This window comes from Lactuca virosa, chromosome 4 (assembly GCF_052849685.1).
Source record: "Lactuca virosa cultivar CGN04683 chromosome 4, Lactuca_virosa_CGN04683_v6, whole genome shotgun sequence".
Classification (NCBI taxonomy): Eukaryota; Viridiplantae; Streptophyta; class Magnoliopsida; order Asterales; family Asteraceae; genus Lactuca; species Lactuca virosa.
The window spans coordinates 298878441-298900438 of NC_136429.1; the positions used below are offsets into that span (position 1 = coordinate 298878441).

General features: G+C 36.0%; 1 protein-coding gene across 1 annotated transcript; it reads right to left on the reverse strand.

Moving 5' to 3' along the window:
- Positions 1–1280: 1280 nt before the first annotated feature.
- Positions 1281–9251, reverse strand: LOC145108424 (wall-associated receptor kinase-like 14). The gene is made up of 3 exons (XM_079045448.1): positions 8409–9251; positions 2858–2935; positions 1281–2776 (listed from the first exon to the last, which is right to left on the reverse strand). The coding sequence occupies exons 1-3, from the start codon at positions 9142–9144 to the stop codon at positions 1527–1529; spliced, it is 2064 nt and encodes a 687-aa protein (XP_078901574.1). The 5' UTR covers positions 9145–9251; the 3' UTR covers positions 1281–1526.
- Between the last annotated feature and the right edge of the window lie 12747 nt (positions 9252–21998).

Consider the following 21998-nt stretch of genomic DNA (forward strand, 5'->3'; position numbering starts at 1 on the left):
AACCATGCTTGTAATTGTTTTGTAAAGGGAGAAACTGAATCTGTGGTTTCTTGAGAGAGAGAGAGAGAGAGAGAGAGAGAGATTCAGTTAATGTTTATAGTGAGTTCTATAACCGAACTATGTAACTGAAGTACCCCCTACAATGCTTCATTGGACATTGTAGTATCGACTGTAAATATTTATCACCCGCTTCGATTGATCGGTTGAGGTTGTAGCTAGCAACCGCAGGTGGGGATGTCAATTACGCTGAAACTTCGAAAAATCATAACTTCCTCATATGAAGTCAAATTTGGGCATTTGTTATATGCACGCTCTCAATTTTTCGATTACTACAACTTTCGTTAAGATTATTTGTCCTAAATAACCTTCCATCAAGATTGTCATTTTGTCGCTTTGTCGATAAATTACTAAAATGGCTTATATTAATTACGTAGTCTGTAACGCGCACGACTAAAGATTATCCTAATCGAGGATTTAACTATAATAATTATTAATTATTTTATTTTAAATGCCTAGCCCGTTCTTGCAGGTGTTACAACTAGATTGCTGATATGTGTGTTTCTTAGTTAGGAAGAAAAACTTTCCTTTTCCTTTGGCCGAGCTCGCTTTTATATGCTTCTTAGAAAAAGTTGGATCGGCCTTTTACCTGGTTTCTTGTACGATCCGGGTAAGAACAGTTGTTTGCTTCGTTCATTCTAATGTTTGTTTATTGCGAGTATCTGTATTTTGCACTTTTTCCGGGATATGCTTATTCGGAGGTTTCTGTTGGCATATATTGTTATCAATCTGTGGTTAATTATTGTGTCTGTGAAGAATACTTTTGGTTGTTGTGTTTTAGTGCACCCGGATCGATATTTACTTACTTAGCTGACCGAGGTACACCATTAGTGATCAAGATGGCGACGGTCGTTGTAGACACAGACGACATTTTCATGAGATTTGGGTAAGGAAGTTTTTAGGGAAATTAGGGTAACAAAGTTTTTGGAATGGCCATTTTAGGGCACGTATGGTAGTTATATAGGGAGGTCGGGAATGAACAATCAGACTCGTGGGGGTACACATGCGAAGCTAAAAAATGACGATGTTGATGATATAGCTCTTTAAACCAGTGTCAACATCACTGCTGATGTTGATGGTATAGCTCTTTAAACCGGGTAAAATAGGTCACGATGACTAAAAAGACATGTCACTACCGACCTTATGCCAAAATAAAACAACAAAAAAAAAAGTTTAGGGACTGATTAGACTAATTTCGAAAACATTATAGGGCTACAGTGTCATTTTTCCCTCTAATCAAATATTTTGTATTTGTGTTATGTAAAATCCTTTTTATATAACGGGACATATACAATACTTTGAATCAGTACGTTTTAGTTTAACACAGTTTGTACTTTTAGCAACATAAATTTACAAAATTTAAACTTATCTCTAAGTTCAAAATTTTACAATTTCAAGTCACAAAACAATTCAACTGTACATTCATACCTTAAACAATGCACATGTTGACCAGAAGCTTAACTACCGTTTTACATCCTTGAACTCGAACCAAGTAAACCATTAGATGAAGGTGAGCTCGACCCACTTAGCCATTGATCCTCCGCAGAATTTGGTGAACAGCTTTTAGCGTTTGTCAAATCCATGCTATCAAGCAAACCTTTCTTATCAGATTCAATATTCTTCACCTCCATATTCATCTGCTTCTCATCGACAATTGATACTGATGAACGATTGGATCCCTCCCTTGATACTACACCATTCTCTTCTTTTGATGGCCTAATTTTCTCCAACTCAGCCGCCACCTCAGTCATTGAAGGTCTCATCTCACTATGAAATGCAAGACACCGAAATGCCACCTCAGCAACCTTATGGATTGATGAACACGTCCACGTATCTTTGTTATGGTCAAGGGAAGGATCGATTATCTCATCAAGACAACCTTTTTTTATCCGATCAATAGCTAGTGACGCCAGATTGACCTCATTATGTCTTCTTGAAAAATCCAACGCTTTAAAAGCTGTTATAATCTCAATCAACACAACCCCAAAGCTATAAACATCACTTTTATCAGATAAATGAAAGTTCTGGTGATATTCAGGGTCCAAGTATCCCGGTGTTCCTTGTGGAGCCGTTGAAATATGTGATGATTCCACTATTCCTAATCTAGAAAGACCAAAATCGGCTACTTTTGTCTTGAAACTGTAATCTAGTAATATGTTGCTAGACTTTACATCTCTATGATATATCGGGGGATTGATCACCGAGTGTAGATATGCAATCGCTTGAGCTGTTTCTGTTACGATTGTAAGGCGAACAACCCATGGAAGCCCATTACCTCTCTCTTTCTGTAAATGTTGTGATAGGGTTCCATTTGGCATGAACTCATAAACAAGTATCTGTTCATCTTTGTCAATCGAACAGCCTAACAACCGAACAAGATTTGGGTGGCTTACCGATGACAGAAGTTTGATCTCGTTCATGACTTGGTCGATGTTATCGCAATCAGATCGGTGTTTAATCCGTTTTATTGCTACCCATTCTCCATTGTTGAGTTTTCCGGAGTATACAGTGCCATAAGCTCCGGTTCCTAATCGTTGTTTATCTGAGAAGTTGTTTGTGGCCTTTTCGATCTCTTTGTAAGTGTAAATGGGAATCGTGATGCCTTTAGCTTCATAAAACTGTCTGTTTATTCTACTTCGGGATCTTGAAATGGTGCGTCGGCGAATAAAGCAAATAATTAATCCGATGCATATAATCAATGAAGCTCCCACAAGAGCAGCTGAAAAAATAAAATTGAAATTAATTGGGTAATTTTAAATGATAATAAATTTAGAAATACATGAAACAAAAATTTAAATACCTCCAACGAGAACACCAACTCTACCTGTCCCTCCACAGTTACCCGCGAAATATTTTGAAGGGTTGCAATGAGAAGTGTCTGTTAAAATGGATTATACATTATTAAATATAATTCAAATTAATAATCACATGATTAGCCTACAAATTTAAGTTTATTTGTTATGACCCTAACCGACTCGATTTCTAGTATTCTTCGAATCAATCCCCATTATATGATTATATCAAGGGTCGATCACAACAAGTTATACCCCTAGAAACAATGATTGTATGGATGTGAACATGTGGTGTTTGATGAACAATTAGTAAATTCCTCGACTATCATGAAGTGAGACATAGGCATCGCAACACCCCCACCCCCCCCCCCCCCCATACGGTCTATGGTGCGGTTTGACCGCACATCTCCCCTTTTTGGCCGTGTTTTGTGATTGGTTAAAGGAAAAAAAGACCGTTGAATGGTTAAAAATGTAAACATTTTTTATTTATTTTTTGTTTTTTTCCTATAAATTAAACCATTTATCTTCATTTGTTCAATCCAAAACCAAACTTTTAGATTTTTCTATTGCATTCTCTCTCATAATTAATAGAAAACTGTCATCTTCTTCATCTTCTGAAGAATTTCAAGTTATTTTCTATGTTGTTATTGTTTGTGATCAAATGGCAGAACAAACGTATGACGCTTTATGCAATAACGCAACCGGAAGTTCTCAACGGAGAACAAGAATATATATTTACAGAAATCGTGAAGAAGCCAACCAACGTTTGATACAAAACTACTTTCACGAGGATGCCACTTATCAAGGGTACTATTTGCATAGGCACTTCAGAATGTTCAAACGTTTATACGAACGTATAGTTGAAGATGTAACGAGGGAGTACAGTTTTTCCAACAACGTTCCAATGCTAGAGGTACACACGACTTCACTCCCTTACAAAAATACACAGCCGCACTTCGTGAATTTGCATATGACATCACGCCTGATGCGTTGAAGGAGAGTTTTAGCATGTCTGCTAGGACTGCACGAGATAGTCTCCACTATTTTTGCAAAACTGTGATTTAGTTTTATGGTCCAAAATATTTACGTAAGCGTACACATAATGACATCTTACAATTGCAATCTCATCATACGAGTGTAAATGGCTTTCTTGGAATGATAGGAAGTTTAGATTGTCTCCATTGGGCATGGGAAAATTGACCTACCTCACACCATGGTTAATTTACTCGAGGTGATCATGGTCACTCAACGGTCATACTTGAAGCGGTTGCATCACATGATCTGTGGATTTGACATGCTTTTTTTGGTTCTCCCTGTTCGATTAACGACATCAACGTTCTTAATCGTTCACCTATATTTAACAACATATATGACGGATCTGCACCAAATTCTTCTTTTGAAGTGCATGGAACGCCATATAAGTATGATTATTATCTTGTTGATGAGATCTATCATGAGTATGTTGTGTTTGTTAAATCGTTTACGTGTCCACATGGTTCTAGACGGAAAAAAATGAAAGAGAGCTCAAGAAAGAGCTAGGAAGGATGTCGAGCGGGCTTTTGGAGGTCTTAAGAAATGTTGGTTCATGTTGAAAAAACCAACAATTTATTTCGGCGATGAAAAACTTCAAGAAATCATGTATACATGTCTCATATTGCATAATATAATTATTGAAGACGAAAGAAGAGCGATATGTGTGTCTGACGAGCAAGAAACCATCCCCGAGATACAACCAATAGAAATTGGTGGTGACGAGTATATGAGCAGGAGAGCAGAGATACGTTGCACTGAAACATTTCACAATCTTCGCACGGACTTGGTGGAACACATTTACGGGATTCAACACATTAACCTTAATTTGGATCCACCGGATGACTCGGAAGATGAGTTCTCGGAGAACGACTTTATGTAGTATGTTTTAGTTATTTTATTTGTGTTTTTTTAGGTTAGTTTAATCGTTTGATGTGTGTTTTTTAAGTTTGTAAGATTTTTTTATGGCCATGTTTTTTTTTTAATTTTAAGTAATGTAATGTAATGTTTTTTTTTATTTTGAAGTAATGAAAACTTATGTTTTTCTTATTTAAAAAGAAGTTTTATTTAAATTAACTTATAAAATAAAAAAAAACAGAAAAAATGTCTGGCACCACTCCTTAGGTGTGGCAAGGAACCACACTTGTGTGGTAAAAAATGATTTTGCGCCTACGTGACAGCGAAAACAATACGGTTTCGATGGCACGACTCCCTCCGGCCTTACTCTTTCATATGCCCTAAAGTTAAAAATATATTTCACTCATCTCTCCTCATTTTCAAGATTATATTTGATCCCACTAGATTACTTTATTTACCCTCCAAAATTATTCATTTACCCCTCCTACGGTATACAAGATTCCATAGGCCAAAAATTACTCTATTACTCCATTATTTTTATTTGAACCGTTAACAATTATTGTTAACCATTTTTTATATAACTTTTACAACAATTCAAAAAATTATAAATTTATAACAATTATAAAAATAATAAATTTTATAGATTTTTTTGAAATTGTAAATTTTTATGATATTTTGTATAAGTAAATGATTTAAACTTGATTTTTATAAAAAAATGGTTAAAAATTTTAAATATTTAAGAAAGGATATTAAATTAAAATTCAACGATAAAAAGGTGTGAAATGAAAATTTTGAAAAAATAATGAGTTGAAGTATAGTATTAGTGGGTAAGGAAGTGGAACCCATCAAAAATTAGTGTTCTAAAAAGGTTAGCCTAGGTTGATTGAATGATTAACATTTCCTTCTACCTTTTTGTATTTTCTTTCGTTGACAAAACCAGGTAAATATGAAATCGTTGGTTTTTATATTGTTTGAAATTTAATCCTACACAATATACAATATGATTAAATTATTACTATTAATCACTAAAATAATAATAACACATTATATTTTTCCTGTATTTTATCCCAATTTCAACACAAATGTCAATGAAACAAATGCCTGAATCTATCCAAATATATATAACTTATAATTGATGTAGGGCTGTAGCCTGATGATTTTCTCCTCATAGCCAAGCAAGCACTTAAAGGCATGTGCCGTTGCTTGATCCCTCAATTAAGATAAGTCGTTGTCAAGAAAACATACACAATAAATACTAAAGTAAACAACACATATTTGTCACATATCCTAAAAAAAATAGAAGCCATGTTGCATTTGTTAAATAGAGGTGTCGCATGGGATTAGGTAAATATATCGCGTCTTCTAGTATATAAAACATTTTGATACGTATTATTTTATTGACCTTTTAGTACCCATTAGACATTGTAATATCTTCTTCGAGAATTTACATATACTGAATTAAAAATAAAATACTTTGAATCATGATTAATCATCAATTTGACTTGAATTACCGAAATGATCGAGACTTGGGGTCTAGTCATGAATGATGCCCCATTATTTCTTATTTTATTTTAATAATTTAAGAATAATTTTGAGACGGCATTGAATAGAGATATTATAAAATAACAAAAAATCAAACATGTCAAACTCAGTTGAAACATATTTATTTATATAGCAATCGTATATCATATGTGTAGAATCAAGCGAATCATGTTTAGTTTTACATGACAATTTTAGATTGGGATCAAGTGATATGTATATAATAGTTTTTCCTCATATACGACTATATTTAAAGTATAATATTTTAAACTATAAATTGTTGTTTATGAAAAAAATATGTAAAAAAAAAGTTTTTGGTAATCTTTATTTTATAATAGCTTCTTATTTTTATTAAAGTCAGAAATTATTAATAACTATTTTATAACAGTAATGAAAGGGAGAAAAGGCTAATACATGAATAAATAATTACAAATCTTACATATTAAATTTGGGTCTTCAAAAACATAAACATTTGCTAGTACTTTATAAACTTATAAAAACCTAAGGAATATGAGAAGGCCTACTTTTAACGTAATCTGTTATAGTTTTTCAGTATATATATATATATATATATATATATATATATATATATATATATATATATATATATATATAATTTTATGGTTTAAAAGGGTTCATAACTTGTTTATATAATGGAATCAAACGTTATTATATGTATAAAAAAACATTAAGAAGTAAATTGTAACATTTTAATTTATTACAAGAAGTTATATAAGAAAAAATGATAATAGATCAACTAATTAAATTAATAATCATAATCATTATCTAACCAAGAAGATCATGTTTCAACAACAAATGTTCAATAGTAAGAATCAACTTCGCATTTGTTTAAAGAAGCATGCATCTTTTGACTTTGATACAGCCCTAAAGATGCTCTTGCCTTTTTCGTTAAAAGATTATTTTTAAACACACCATGCTAGATATAAATCATATAATTATTATTAATTGTTTTTAAACTTGATAGATAACTTATTAACTTATTTCACGTTAAAGGTACACAATAATCCAATATTTGCTTGTTCATAAAGAGTCTCCGAAACGACAACTACTATAATTATTCCTGACCAAATACTTATATTTTTGCAAGTGATGTCCAGCCTAGCTGGGTTGATGCACCGGGTTTTATACCCATGTGGGACGTAAGGTCGGGAGTTCTATTCCTTTAAACTACCTCTTGTGGTGCCACATGTGGGGAATTTTTTCCTGGAAATCTCTATGGGGGCTGGGTTTGCCCTGTAAAGGAGTTCGAACCCGGGATGCTCGTTGAAATATTACGAGTAGGCTCCACTTAATTCGTTTGCCGTTTCCAAAAGAAATACTTATATTTTTACATATGAAATATTATAAAGTAGATATTGTGATCATTTTAATATAATTAGACTATTAAAGACCTTATATCTAAAATCCCAAACCATTACAAGATAGAAGATGTTGTAGACAAGCATTTAATATTACAGAAAATATGTTGTTGGTATTAAAGACCAAATTAATTGATCTGAGTCGAAGTTAAAGCGAAGGGATATAATTTTTCATTGAATAAGGTATCACATGAACAATAATTTTGCAATACTTAATTTATATAAAGGGTTTCTAACCCATCAATATGAGATGTTGTCCTCGTCTGAGATATATGTGAAATTATGAGTATTTAAGAATAAATTAGATTTGTCGTTCTAAAAAAATTTAATGCATATATACATGTAAAGTTACTTGAGTCTGAAGTCGGTGAGACTCATACCGTTTGATGCCGAAATTATAAGTCAATGATTAGGTGATATAGTTTTTGATATGTTTTTTATCAGGTCTGATAAGAAATTGGGTTCGATTCACTTAAACATTAACTCAATCAGTAATTATCAAATAACCTAAACTTTGCAAGTTTTCTGATTAATTTATTGATACAAATAGTTACGAATTTTTTCACATAAATATAAATAATTTTTTTGTTTCATAATACATTTAAGTAATTTATATTTGTTAACTTCACATTTTATAAAAAAATATAATTTTGTCGTAACAAACCAAGACCAAATGCATGGTAAATGATAGTATATGCATATATCTAATAATAATAATAATAATAATAATAATAATAATAATAATTTGACATACCTTTCTGTTTCCGGCAACCGGAGCTGGCTTTAAACCCATCGCCATCGAACCCAGCCTTACAAGCACACCGATGCCCATCGCTTCCATCTATCGGAGACACTACTTCCATACAATCCGCATCACTAGAACAGTCACATGTCCCCTTAACCCACCACCCTAAATTTACCACTTGCATGTTCAACGACAGAACCGCCGTGCTTGCCCCAATCATCTCCGTTGCAACGGCAGAAAACAAATACCGGCAACCCATTCCAGTCATGTTTTCATAATCAAGAAACATCTTAGAAACATCACCGGAGTAACAACTGATGTTACCATAACCTCCAACACCACCGCTGCAGTTGACAGTTTCGAGGTGGGTTTGTAGGGTTGTCATCGGAATCATGCAGTTTTTCATCTGCTGCGTGCAGTTTTCCATGAGGATGGCGTTGGCTGATGTCGGAGCGTAGTGTTCACCGTAGAGGTGCCTGAGGGAGTTGAAGGTGCGTCCGCAGATGGCAGGAAGGCTGACGAGTATACCATCGGGGTTGATTTGCTGGACTGGGAATTCGCCGATGAAAACGCTCCCGGAGGTGCAGTTGAGTTGGATATGGCAGCCGGAGGAGAAGCCGAATGGGTAGGGGACGAGATTGAGTTCACTGTTGGGGCATGAGCGATCACAGTTAGTGGGATTCTGTGATTTAATGGAGGGTAGAATAGAGATTAGAAGTATGAAGAAATTTTGTAATTTGATCATTGTTTAGCTGAGCATGTGAAATCAAGGGAATATGAAGGAGTTAATTTTTTCAGGGGAGATGAAATATTAGGGGATGAAAGTGGGAGACGTGAACAAAGAGGAAATGTTCTTCTAAACTTTTTGTATTTATTCTCTTTATATTTTAAATTATTTAAAGTTGTTGGAGACCAGGAGAGTTTTCTTTTTTTAAAATGATAGGAACGGATTTTCTCATTTTCAACATACAATAAGGATAACTTTTAGATACAGCCAAAAGGATGAAACCATGTGAGTAAAATACTCCAATGATTTAGATTAACCATTCAACAAATGCATCTTAAAAGGGTGTATAACAAAATTTATTTGAAATAAAGGGCTACATTTTAAAATTAGACTATTCAAATTAACATTTAGAGTTTTTCAAGTAATCGGGATCACTACTACAAAATCAGTAATAAAATACGGTTAAAATTGATAATAGATTACAACATTTTCTATTTAACGAACTAAATTGAGTATCTTTGCTAAGAAGTAAGATAGAGTACGCTTTATTATAAGCAACAATATTCTATAACAAAAAAAATGATAATAAAAAATGTTGGGTTATGAGGATCGTTAGCCACAAATGCGCAAACACTACGGAAGCATATAAATCAAAACATAACTCATAAATCAATAGATGGATACAAGTTCAAACCAATCAATGCAACTAAAACAACAAGAAAGAAAGGGGGAAAAAGACATTTTTCATAGCCTTTGATTTCTTCTACCTCGCTAGTGAATCGGATGTACAAGAACCCAACGTAGGATTGTTCTTCTGTGATCGCACCCAAGACGTAGTAGACCGACCAAGACACCTTTGGCATCAAACCGCAAACAGACTTTGGATCTATTTGTCTGACGCGCCGCGTAATCAAGTAGACGCATCACGTCCTTCGGAGAAACTTAGGGTTTAAAGAAAGAGGAGAGGAGTCTGATTTCTCTAGGGTTTGTTACTAGAAATCAGATGATTAGCATTACTCAAATCCGTAAATTTGACTATCTATTTACAGGGGAGGTCAAGGAGTCTTTAAAAGGTAATTACTTTGTAACGTCCCGATTTTCAAAATAAAATTTCCATTTTTAAACTAGAATAAACACACATTTTCATAAAGATATATTCAAGGCAAAACCTTTTGATTGTAAACCGTAGTTCAAAAATCAGAGTTATAAAGAAAAGTATCGCGGAATCTCAAATCATTAAACTAATGATGGGTGTGTACAGTCACACATTTGCCTTCCTACGAACTGATAAAGTACCTGAAAAACATTTAATCCACAACTCTCATCCAAAGTTTAGTCGAGTTCCCCAAAATACCTCACACAACAATACATATACAATGCATACACACAAGGTCTACAACATAGGGTTGGACCGCCACTTGGGCCTTCAGCATAAAGTTGGACCACTCTCCTTGGTCCTATAACATAAAGTTGGACCGTCCTCCTTGGGACAACAACATAAACATCTTAGCCTTCATCACATAGTTGGACCACCTCAACCCACCCATAATATGTCTCCATATGCATATAAACAACAAACTATCAAACAAAAAACCACAAATAATTATAACAAATCTACCTGCCTATCATCTCACTATAACATATCAACATCTTAACATTCAAAGGATCTATATTGTAGTATAAAGTATAGTGAGAAAACTCACCTGAGCTAAACAACAGAAGCTCAACAGCAACCTCAGCAACAAAGACAACTACACAAGCTACCTAAAGCCAAACCAGAACTGGTCCTTGGCTAAACACTTATATCTACCAAGGTTTAACCAAAAGTCAAACTGGACAAAAAGTCAACGGTCAATGTCAAAAAGTCAACATTTTGGTCATCAGGCGCTCAGCGCCCTTGTCTAGGCGCCCCACGCCCACAAGAATACAAAAAAATCGAGCTCCTTGGCCAAAACAAAGGCTCAACAAAAAAACCCTAAAAGTGTGTCGCGCTAAGGAGGGGCGCGTCGCACCCTGGCTTAATCCAAAGGGCAAAGTGACTTAATCCATTAAGTTAATTCCTCAAATTCCCAAATCTAATCCTTAACAATGTCCTATTGGATAAACAGATCTGAATCAACACGATGTTTAAGCAACTTTATCCATTATAAGGTCACAAACTTTCAAGATCTAAAACCTAAGCTAATAAACGTCCAAAAACCCATCTTTCTTTATGCATGGATTAAAAAGGAACTCTTTCATGCACTATTTACTCCACCAAATGACCATTTAACATCCCAAACATTAGTGAAAAACTCAAAAGTTCTTCCAACTCAATGGAATAAGCCATAAAGTGACCAAAACTACTAAAATTGACCAAAATGTTGGGTTTTTATTCAAAAATCCGGTTTCATAACCGGTAAAATTGACAACGGAAGCTTTAAAAATTGTTGAATAAAACTAAAACTATTTTACCCACCAAGGATCATTTTTCAAGAGTTAGAAAGATTAAAACAACCATAGAAGGGAACACATAACAACCTTTGAAGACTTTGATACTCATGGGAGGTTGAAGTTGATGAAGTGTGGCATGAAACTCTAAAGCAAGATGTAACATCCCAAAAATCATGACCATAAATTTTTGTTTTTAAATATAATACTTATAAAACCATTTACTGAAAAACAACATCATCATCATTTCAAGTCATCAACCATAACCACATGTCTCAAAAATCATAACAGAAAGTAGTAATAATGTCATAGTACAAATCCCATGGATCTCAAAATGCGGAAATCATGTGTGTGCGATGCGCTGCTACCGTGCCGGCTCCTTCCCCTTCGACGAAGAGGTACTTGAAACCAAAACTGAAAACCGTAAGCACCAAGCTTAGTGAGTTCCCCCATCATACCTGTGACAGCCCGAAATTTTTTTTAATTTTTGCCTTGTAAAGCTCAGCCAGTCAACTCAACTGAGTGTCAGACTCATTTCTGCTATCATTTAGCCGTGTTTGGAGTCCGTTTAAAGGTTCAAAGCTCAGTACATTCAAGCCTCGAGTATAGGATTTGATCGCGTACACTTCTGGCATCAAAATCGGACCATACACTCCAACAGGAGGAGTGTATGGTCGCACACTTGGGTGTGCGGCCGCACACCCCTCTCCTGGCAGCACACTCACATGTACAAAGGAGGGGTTTAGCCTTCATTCATCCCTTTTCACTCTCCAAGGCCTAGAACTCGATTTCTTTCTCAACTATCATCCCCTCTCAACTTACTACAACTTTCTTACTACTTACAACATCACATAAATATTATGAACTCACCAGCTTAAATGCTGATCTACGCTTTCAAAATAACTTGTATTCTCAGGAGACCAGTAGACAGGTTCGCGCTCTAGGAATTCAGAAGATGGAGCAGTATAGCTCAAGTCTTGTTTTGTTATTTACTTTGTAGTTTATATTATGTGAACACATACTTTGTAAACACTTTCTTTCTAATGAAATGGTTGTTTATTACTTTGCTTACTATGATGCATGACTTATGATACTAAACATGACGTCATCCACCCCAAAACGTTTTCGCCGTTCCGGTTTTGGGGTATGACAGATTGGTATCAGAGCATTGTTTATAGTGAACTAAGTATATCAACCGATAAAAGATATACAACTATAAATACAATGGGGCCGAAGTGCTCTGGATAAGAATATATTTTAAATATATAATGATACCTTCTAAAAGTATGCATACTTGCTTATACATATATGCATACTAGAACAAGTATCACAACAAGAACAGAACAGAAGAAGTTAAAGGTTGAACACTATGGTCAAACCTGGACAGTTATGTAATCATAGCTAGGATCAATATAGCCTGATCAACTATATTCATTCGAGATGTGACCGAAATGTGTTTGGGAGTGATGTGGTGTTGCAACGGTCTTAAAACTTACCTAATACTAGTCAAGAGAATACTAGATCAAGTACATAAAGTTAGAATACTATAGGAGTATTCTATGATTATAGAACACGATAACAAGTTTAAAACATACCAAGTTCATTACATTAAAATACTATAGGAGTATTTCAGGCACTATATAATAACTTATGTGATAACTTAAAAGACCCTTACGGATAGGTCTATAATCTTACAATGTATACTCCCAAGGTTATATATAATTGAGGTTTTATAGACTTAGAATTTGTGTTCTACGCTTCACTACCTGTTCCTTGTTTGGTTGTGGTTTTGGAGTAGGATCACTTATTCGAAGGTCTATTTAATCTTGAATTATATCCAACTTGTACACATTGTGCAATTATAGGAGGACTCTGTAAGGATCACCCCATAATGTTTCACTTAAATCTCATAGATTCTTTAGTCACTCCCATTCTCGCACGACAAACCCAGATAGATGTAACCACTTCCTCATAGTAGACAACAGAAGAGTCAAGGAGAAACAAGATTAGGTTCAGGAGAAGCTTTCAAAGAAGGATCAACCGAAGTAACCAAAACGTCTTATGCGTCACACTAATAAATAATAATCTTGTTAACCTAATGAGTTAGTGGAGACACTGCTCACAATATGTGTTAGGATTATTTTCTTACATGCAGCTGGTAACAGTTATTCAGGTAACAAATATTCATTCAAGGATAGCCATTCCAAATTCATAAAGTTTATTTGGTATAGACTCTTTTATGAATTATTTCTAGAACCCTGTGGAAGTCAGGACCCGATACACTCAGAACTAGGATAACCTTGTCTTTCAACTTTCGGCTTATGCCCATTGCTTTTGACTTATTCCATGTCATCTTTGTATTCTTTTAGCAAAGATGCCTCCTCGCAGACCAAACAGACGCACTACTCCGATAACTCCAACTCCTCTGCCGCAATTCGATCCTGCTGCTCTTCAAGCAGCGATATCCTCCGCAGTGGCGACTGCTCTAGCTCACTTCGGTGAAAGTGGTACCCTCGGATCTGGTAGCGGTACCCACTTAACCAACCCCGAAGTTACTCACGGACACCCAAGGGAGTGTTCGTATAAAGACTTCATGAACTGCAAACCCATTTCCTTCGATGGAAATGGTGGAGTCATCGCTTTGATGCGATGGTTCGAGAAAACAGATTCGGTCTTCGAAATCTGTTTGTGCCCAGAAGGGAGCAAAGTGAAGTTTGCTGCCTGCACCTTCTTTGACAGAGCCCTGACATGGTGGAACAGCCATGTTAAGTCACTGACCCTATCAGTGGCTAACTCAATAGGTTGGGAGAACCTAAAAGATTTAATGCTGGAAGAATACTGCCCGAGGGGCGAGGTTCAAAAGCTGGAAGAAGAACTATGGGAGCTCACGATGGTCGGCTCAGACATAGTGGCCTACACTGACCGGTTCAGCGATCTAGCGGCACTGTGCCCCGGGATGGTTACCCCGGAGAGCAAGAAGATAGAAAGATACATCTGGGGTCTATCTGCCCCGATCCAAGGAGATGTGCTGTCTTCTAACCCAGTCACTTTCGATAGTGCTAAACTCCTGGCTCAGCGACTCATCGACCACGGAGTCCGCCATGGTGTGGAAGTCCCCGTTCCCGAGCCATCAAGGGAAGAGGACAATAGCCAGAAGTCGGGGAACAAGAGGAAGAAGAAGCGAACAACACAGGAACCCCCACAGGAGGAACAAGCGAGTACCCTATACGCCGCTACAAAACCTGCTACTCCAGCACCTGCCAGTCGATATGCTGGAACCCTCCCGAAGTGTGGAAAGTGCAACTATCACCACACCGGAGGATGTCGGGTAATGCAATGTCTGAACTGCCACAGAAAGGGACACACAGTCCGTTTCTGCAGGGCACCGGCTCAACCGATCTCCGAAGTCCCAGGAGTTGAAGAAAACCAAGCCTGATATGGCTGTGGTGAGAATGGACACTACCAGGACGACTGCCCGATAACGAAGAACTCAGGAGCGGATGGACGAATCCTGATGATCACCACAGGAGAATCGACCTCGGAGTCGCCAGCGAGCAGCGGTACGTTTTCGAAATAGTTATTGCTTTGAAAATTAATTTATATTTGTATAAGATTAAAACTTGGGGATATCACTTAAAAGTAATTATAATAACTCACTTATTGAATTAAGTCACAGTATTCAAGAAAACTAAGGGATCCGTTCTGAGAAGCTATGATGGCTTGGTATGTACGTTAGGGTGGTGCATAGCTAAGATGTTGCAGACTTAGAGTGAGTGATTCCGCCTTAATTCCTGTTCCTTGTTTGGTTGTGGATTTGAGGCAGAGTTACTCAGTCGACCGTCCAATCCATCTTAATTATTCATAACTTCTATATTCCAGGCGATCGTAGTGGTACCAAGGAGGATCGTAGTTTAAAGTATTGACACTAGTTATCAAAGCACTTTCGCGGCATGTACGCGCACATCGCGGTACGATACGTAGAAGTGTTAATAACAAGAGGAAAACAGAAAGCACTAGAACATTTACAAAGAGTACATTTTCAATCACACTAGGGAAGTACATCATCGTATAACAAACGTTTCTTTCAAATCGGTCAAAACTTTGTTCAGTAAAGAGTTTGTTACTATCTTTCGTCATGAGTTGGCGTGGTCTTCACCACACTAAGTTCATATGTTTCTATCGCCTCGACCGTTTAATGCTCGAAAGCTTCGTCATTCGTAACGACAGTCCAACCTAAACCTCAGTTTTGTCTTTCGTATTCTAGACCCCGAAGTACTCATGCGAAGAGTACTTGGTCTTCCGAAGCCTTACCGTCGTATGTTCCACAAACCTTTCCAAAATACCACTCGTCCAGCAGACCAAGTTCGAGCACAGAGGCTAAGGACAAATACATCCCACTTATCACTACTTAGTGTATACGCGAGGGTAGTATATGATTTTGATTACGCAGATCTAGTATGTGTGTTTCCGCCCTATCTCCTGTTCCTTGTATGGTTGTGGACCTGGGGCAGAGTCGCATATCCGACCGTCTAACTAATCCTAATTATATACGACTTGTATGCATGAGGTAATGATAGATGGACCGAGTATGAATCCTATCATGAACAGTAGGGCAAAGTTGCCAGGTCTACGAGTGGGTATTCTAGAAGAGCGCAACCCTAGTAGTACGGCTAAGAAAGCTAATTTCGGGACGAAATTCCATCTAACGGGGACAACCCAAAAAAAAATTTAATTTTTGCCTTGTAAAGCTCAGCCAGTCAACTCAACTGAGTGTCAGACTCATTTCTGCTATCATTTAGCCGTTTTTGGAGTCCGTTTAAAGGTTCAAAGCTCAGTACATTCAAGCCTCGAGTATAGGATTTGATCGCGTACACTTCTGGCATCAAAATCGGACCATACACTCCAACAGGAGGAGTGTACGGTCGCACACTTGGGTGTGCGGCCGCACACCCCTCTCCTGGCAGCACACTCACGTGTACAAAGGAGGGGTTTAGCCTTCATTCATCCATTTTCACTCTCCAAGGCCTAGAACTCGATTTCTCTCTCAACTATCATCCGATTTGCAGCCTAGATCTTCGAGTTTATCTTCAAATCTTCATCCATTTCACCAAGAACACACACTTGTTCTTGGCGATTTTGGACCTTCTCGAGCCTCAGGATCGACTCGTTAAGTCTCGGGAGTTCATTCGTGGAACTTCTCATCCTTACGTGCATATTCGTTTGAATCACCCACACAAGGTGAGTTCATACCCCGTAATCAATCTGTTAAACTGTTTTAAATGCTTTTAAGGGGGGGAATACAAGTTGAACACAATGATAATTGTGTAATTGTTTGTTATAAACATTTTCAAAGGATTGCTTATGTCATTTATAAGTGATCAAAACATTTCAAAAACTCTTTTAAAGTTATGTTACTTTATAGTTTAACAAAACTCCATTTTTAAAGTACAAGCATAACTTAGTAGAAAAATGAGTCTTTTCAACAACAGTTCAAGTAAATTACTAGTAAACTATAAGGGGTATAGTTTAAGGGTTCAGTTCATACTATAACTAGAAGATACTAAGATGCTAGATACTAGAGAATACTAAGATACTATAACAAGAGAAGATACTAAGATGCTATAACAAGAGATGATACTAAGATACTATAACGAGAACATACTAAGATACTATAACAGAACGAACATAATAAGGTGCTGCAGCATGGGACAACTACAGGATCAATAATACCAATGAATCACTAACCCATTATTCTAGGCAATTAGTGATAGTTATATTGGGTATACATGATCAAATGACTTTAATGTGAATTTACACGGCCTAGCAACTGGTTTGCAGAAGTCGTGTTTGGTTCCCAGAATCTCTTGTAGGGAGAGCGTATAGTATGGGTTCTATTCATCACATTATGACCTTAATAAAACAAACATGTTTTAAGGTAATCAGTACGTCGGGATGTCAATTCAAAAGACAACTGTGTACTTATATTTTTCCAAATACTTTCATATTGTGACAGTTCCACTTGAAAGTTAATACAAAATATTTTCGAGTCAAGATAGTTATAAACTAAGGAAAACTTACATTTTACAACCGACACACAGAACAGTCGAGTCTAGTACATTCAGTAGAAGAGGGCCTATAATGCTAACTTTATGATTCCTTAGTGTATGCATTCAGGGATATATATTAATCGGACCCGACAGGTAGTAGGATGTGTGCTTTCCGCTTCATTTCCTGTTCCTTGTTTGGTTGTGGGCTTAGAGCAGATACACCCAACCTACTATCTACCCGATCTTAGATATATATATATATATATATATATATATATATATATATATATATATATATATATATATATGTTTCCGTATACACCAAGTAATCATAAGGGGTACCAGGTATGGGCCAGGTCATAGGACACTAATTCAATACACCGTTTTCTAGTACACAAACATACTTTTCAAACAAATAACTTTTGGTATACAAAACTAGAAACTTACCAGTAAAGGGTTTAATCCATTTTATTAAACCAGTATAACATAAAAGACCTTAGGTGGTTAATTATATAATACCTTAGTTTATACATCAGGGTTATATATAATTAATATCCGATAGGTAGTTGGATGTATGCTTTCCGCCTCATTTCTTGTTCCTTGTTTGGTTGTGGGCTTAGGGCAGATTCACACAATTAACTATCTATTCGATATTAGATTATATATAGTCAGTATAAACTAAGTGATTATAGAAGGAACTACTGTGGTTACCATTTTTATATTAAGAATAAGGGTTTTCTTAAGGAATCTTTTCATCAAACTAAAGGAACTATTCCAGTTAACTCCGTGAGTAACAAGTGGAAACGCCAGGGTTATATACAACGATGATCTAACAAACAATGGGATGGGTGTCTTCCGCCTCATTTCCTGTTCATTGTTTGGTTGTGGGCTTAGGGCAGATACACAGAACCGATCGTTTGTTTACTCTGGGTTTTATATAACTTGTATCCATTTAGTACTCATAGAAAGGACTGTAGAGTCATTTTTACTTATCTTTCATCAAAGCAGGAAATATAGGATTTTCTGGAGGAACAGGCAAACTTTTCTAAACAGAACTTACTACAACTTACTACAACCTTCTACAACTTTCTTACTACTTACAACATCACATAAATCTTATGAACTCACCAGCTTAAATGTTGATCTACGCTTTCAAAATAACTTGTATTCTCAGGAGACCAGTAGACAGGTTCGCGCTCTGGGAATTCATAAGATGGAGCAGTATAGCTCGAGTCTTATTTTGTTATTTACTTTGTAGTCTATATTATGTGAACACTGATGGGTTTTGCGCATTCTAATACTCCTAAGTGTACATGCAACCCTAAATACCTTGGATCTATGTTTTCTCTATTATATATGCAATTATGAACTTTCCAAGGTATTACCCTATCTAGCATACAATACTTGATACTTGGGTAATCAAATGGATAGAATACATACCTTTGTTTGATGTAGCTTGTCTCCATGAAGCTTGAGTGCCTAGTGCCCCAAATGTGACACCTCAAATGGTTCACACAACACCAAATGCACATGGAATGACTTGAGAGAAATGGAACACTCCTTGAAATCGTCTAGCCCTCATATTCACACATTAGTGCACGATTTCTTGAGCCATGGGATTCTTTTATATGGTGGCTATTAGGGTTACACCATGTAACTCATAACTTTTCCCATTCCTTATGCTCCATGGATTTTAACCTCCATGGAGTATCCATGGGCCACCCCATGGACTTAGTCCAACATAAGGAATCTTGGATCACAAGCCCACATATATAAGAATGAATGATTTACACAATCAACCCATATATTTAATTAGTCTCCTTTTGATCACTTAATTAATTCTTGATCAATACTAATTAAATAACCTTATTAATATATTAGAACTTATAATATATTAACCAACCTTAAGTGTTATTTCTCTCATTATAGTCTATCCAAATGCATGATGCCATGCAACCCAAATGGACCATGCCGAATCGGGTCAAGTCTTACCAATTATAGTTATGGACTTAGACATTAATCCAACAGTCTCCCACTTGGATAAGTCTAAAACTATTATTGCGTATGACTTCAGGAACCGATCAGCAATCGTAGCTCTCAAAAGCTTCTGTCGAACTCTGACCTTGTCGATGAACTCTGACCTTTGTCAATGACTTGTCCATTAGATAAGGGATCATATATTCCTCCATTCTAGATATCATATGGACTGAGACATGGATTATAATCATTCTCTCTGTCCATTTGTTGTTTCCCGATTTTCGATTTATGATGACTGACTGATTGAACAAATCAAATCAGTCCTGGCTTGGCCAAGCACTCACATGTATCATCTTTAAATCATCGAGGGGCCCACAGATATCGCTTTTATCCCGAAGGTAAAAGGAATGGATAAACTTCGACTCATATGGGTTGTTCTACTACTTGTTGAATCATACACAAAGGCACGTTTTATAACATCGAGTTACCGAATGTGTTTTCGTGCAATCAATGTACAACCAACTCATAGTAACAACTCATATCTCTAGGTTTGAAGAATATAAGATATTATCGTCTCATGATCACTCGTGATAAAATCCATGAAGTGATTCAAATGAGCGCGGGTTGAATCCAATACTCAAAACTTATGAGCACTCATGAGTGTTGTAGCACCACTTTGTCCACCAACTTGGACCTCTACAAACCAACCCATGACAGTCTTGATTCATATCTACTTCCAACATATGACCGACTGTGGATGGTTTGAATAACTTAATCATTCAGGAAGAGCGACTTAGTTATTCTGGAAGTCAAAACATGAAAAGTGAAACACAAGAATAAATGAATCAAATATGGTATCAAACCCTATGAATATAAATAAACACTTTTATTTATCACCATACTGATTACTCATTATTCATTGTTTCGGTTTTATCAACTTTATACTTGAATTAAAAACACTAGTTGTCCCATGCTCCAAGCATGTACACTATGTTTTTCTTAAACAATAGTTTTGCCATACACCAAGTATGCACTCTATGTTTGTCTATGATCCTTACTTTGTGAAATAAACCAATTGAACATAATTTCAATGATTCTAATTTCACACTCCCAAATCCTTATCGAAAAATGTGAGAATTTCAAATTCCTATCATTTATCGAAATCTGTTTAGATTTTAAACTTATATGCACTGACCCTCCTGTAATGAATATGTACAAAGTCACAAAGACTTGTCAACAGTCATTATAAGGTATTCCAATGGAGATCAACTCCATTGAAACTAAGTCTCATTTTCAAAGTACATTGCTTTGGACATGCTTCTTGCATTAAGTTTTCTAATCTTACACAGATAACTTCCACCTATGGAGACAACTCCATATTCTCGTTTTGACTATCACTTCTGAATAAGAGATGCCTCTTTTTAGAATATGTCAATATGGTCCTTCCAAAATTAGCACTATACTTCCAACTGTCCCTGAGCAACCAATCTTTGGTAAACCTCAGATTGTCCTCGACAATTGCTTAATCATTTTAGTCATATCCAATTCTAGACCTTTCCCCTTCTTAATGCCTCTGGGCATTTGGAAAAATTTAGAAATGACAAATATTATAGCACATGCAATCGATCCTGTACCCAAAGCAAATGGTACACGATTCATGATGTCTCACATAAAGACATGATTCTAGACCAGTCTTTTGCTACAATATTTTTATTTACCATGTTTTCAAAATTTGACTATGAAGAGGGATGTCGTAATCATAATCGAATTTTGAGAACGCAATATATAGAATTTCCTTAAGTTGAACCAATCCAACATGAAATTCATATATATATTCTTGACTAAAGATGATTAAGGTCTCAATCTAAGCCTTTAGAACTGAAATGAAGTATATCATCTCCCTTAATTATAGCAAAACAACTTTTTCAATCCCTGCAGCCTCACGAATTGAAACTTTTGTTTTCTATAATTAACATTGCTAACTTGCAACACTAACAATAATTATCATGCTCCCACTAACATGATGATTATTAGCATAACACTTATGCTCCCACTAGCTTAGACATGTACTTAGAAATCAGCTGGACTTCTAGAAATCAATACTTTATTGACTTTCTTACCAAGGTTCAGATTTTTGATACGAGATGCTTTGATAAAACTTTATCAAAATCATACACCTTTCCTTAGATAGCATGCATGTGTGTCTAAACAATTTCAGAACTATGAAAAGGGATGCCGTAATCATAGTCTCAATTGTTTAGACCTTTTGCCATCTGCTTCAAATCTACTTGGTGGAAGTGTTTCCTCACCATCATTTTCATGAATCGGAGAGAAACCTTATGACCCTTAGATTTTATGGTGTATGTGTTCTTATCCATGTGAATCGTCAAAACCATAGTCACAAGACAAGGATAATGA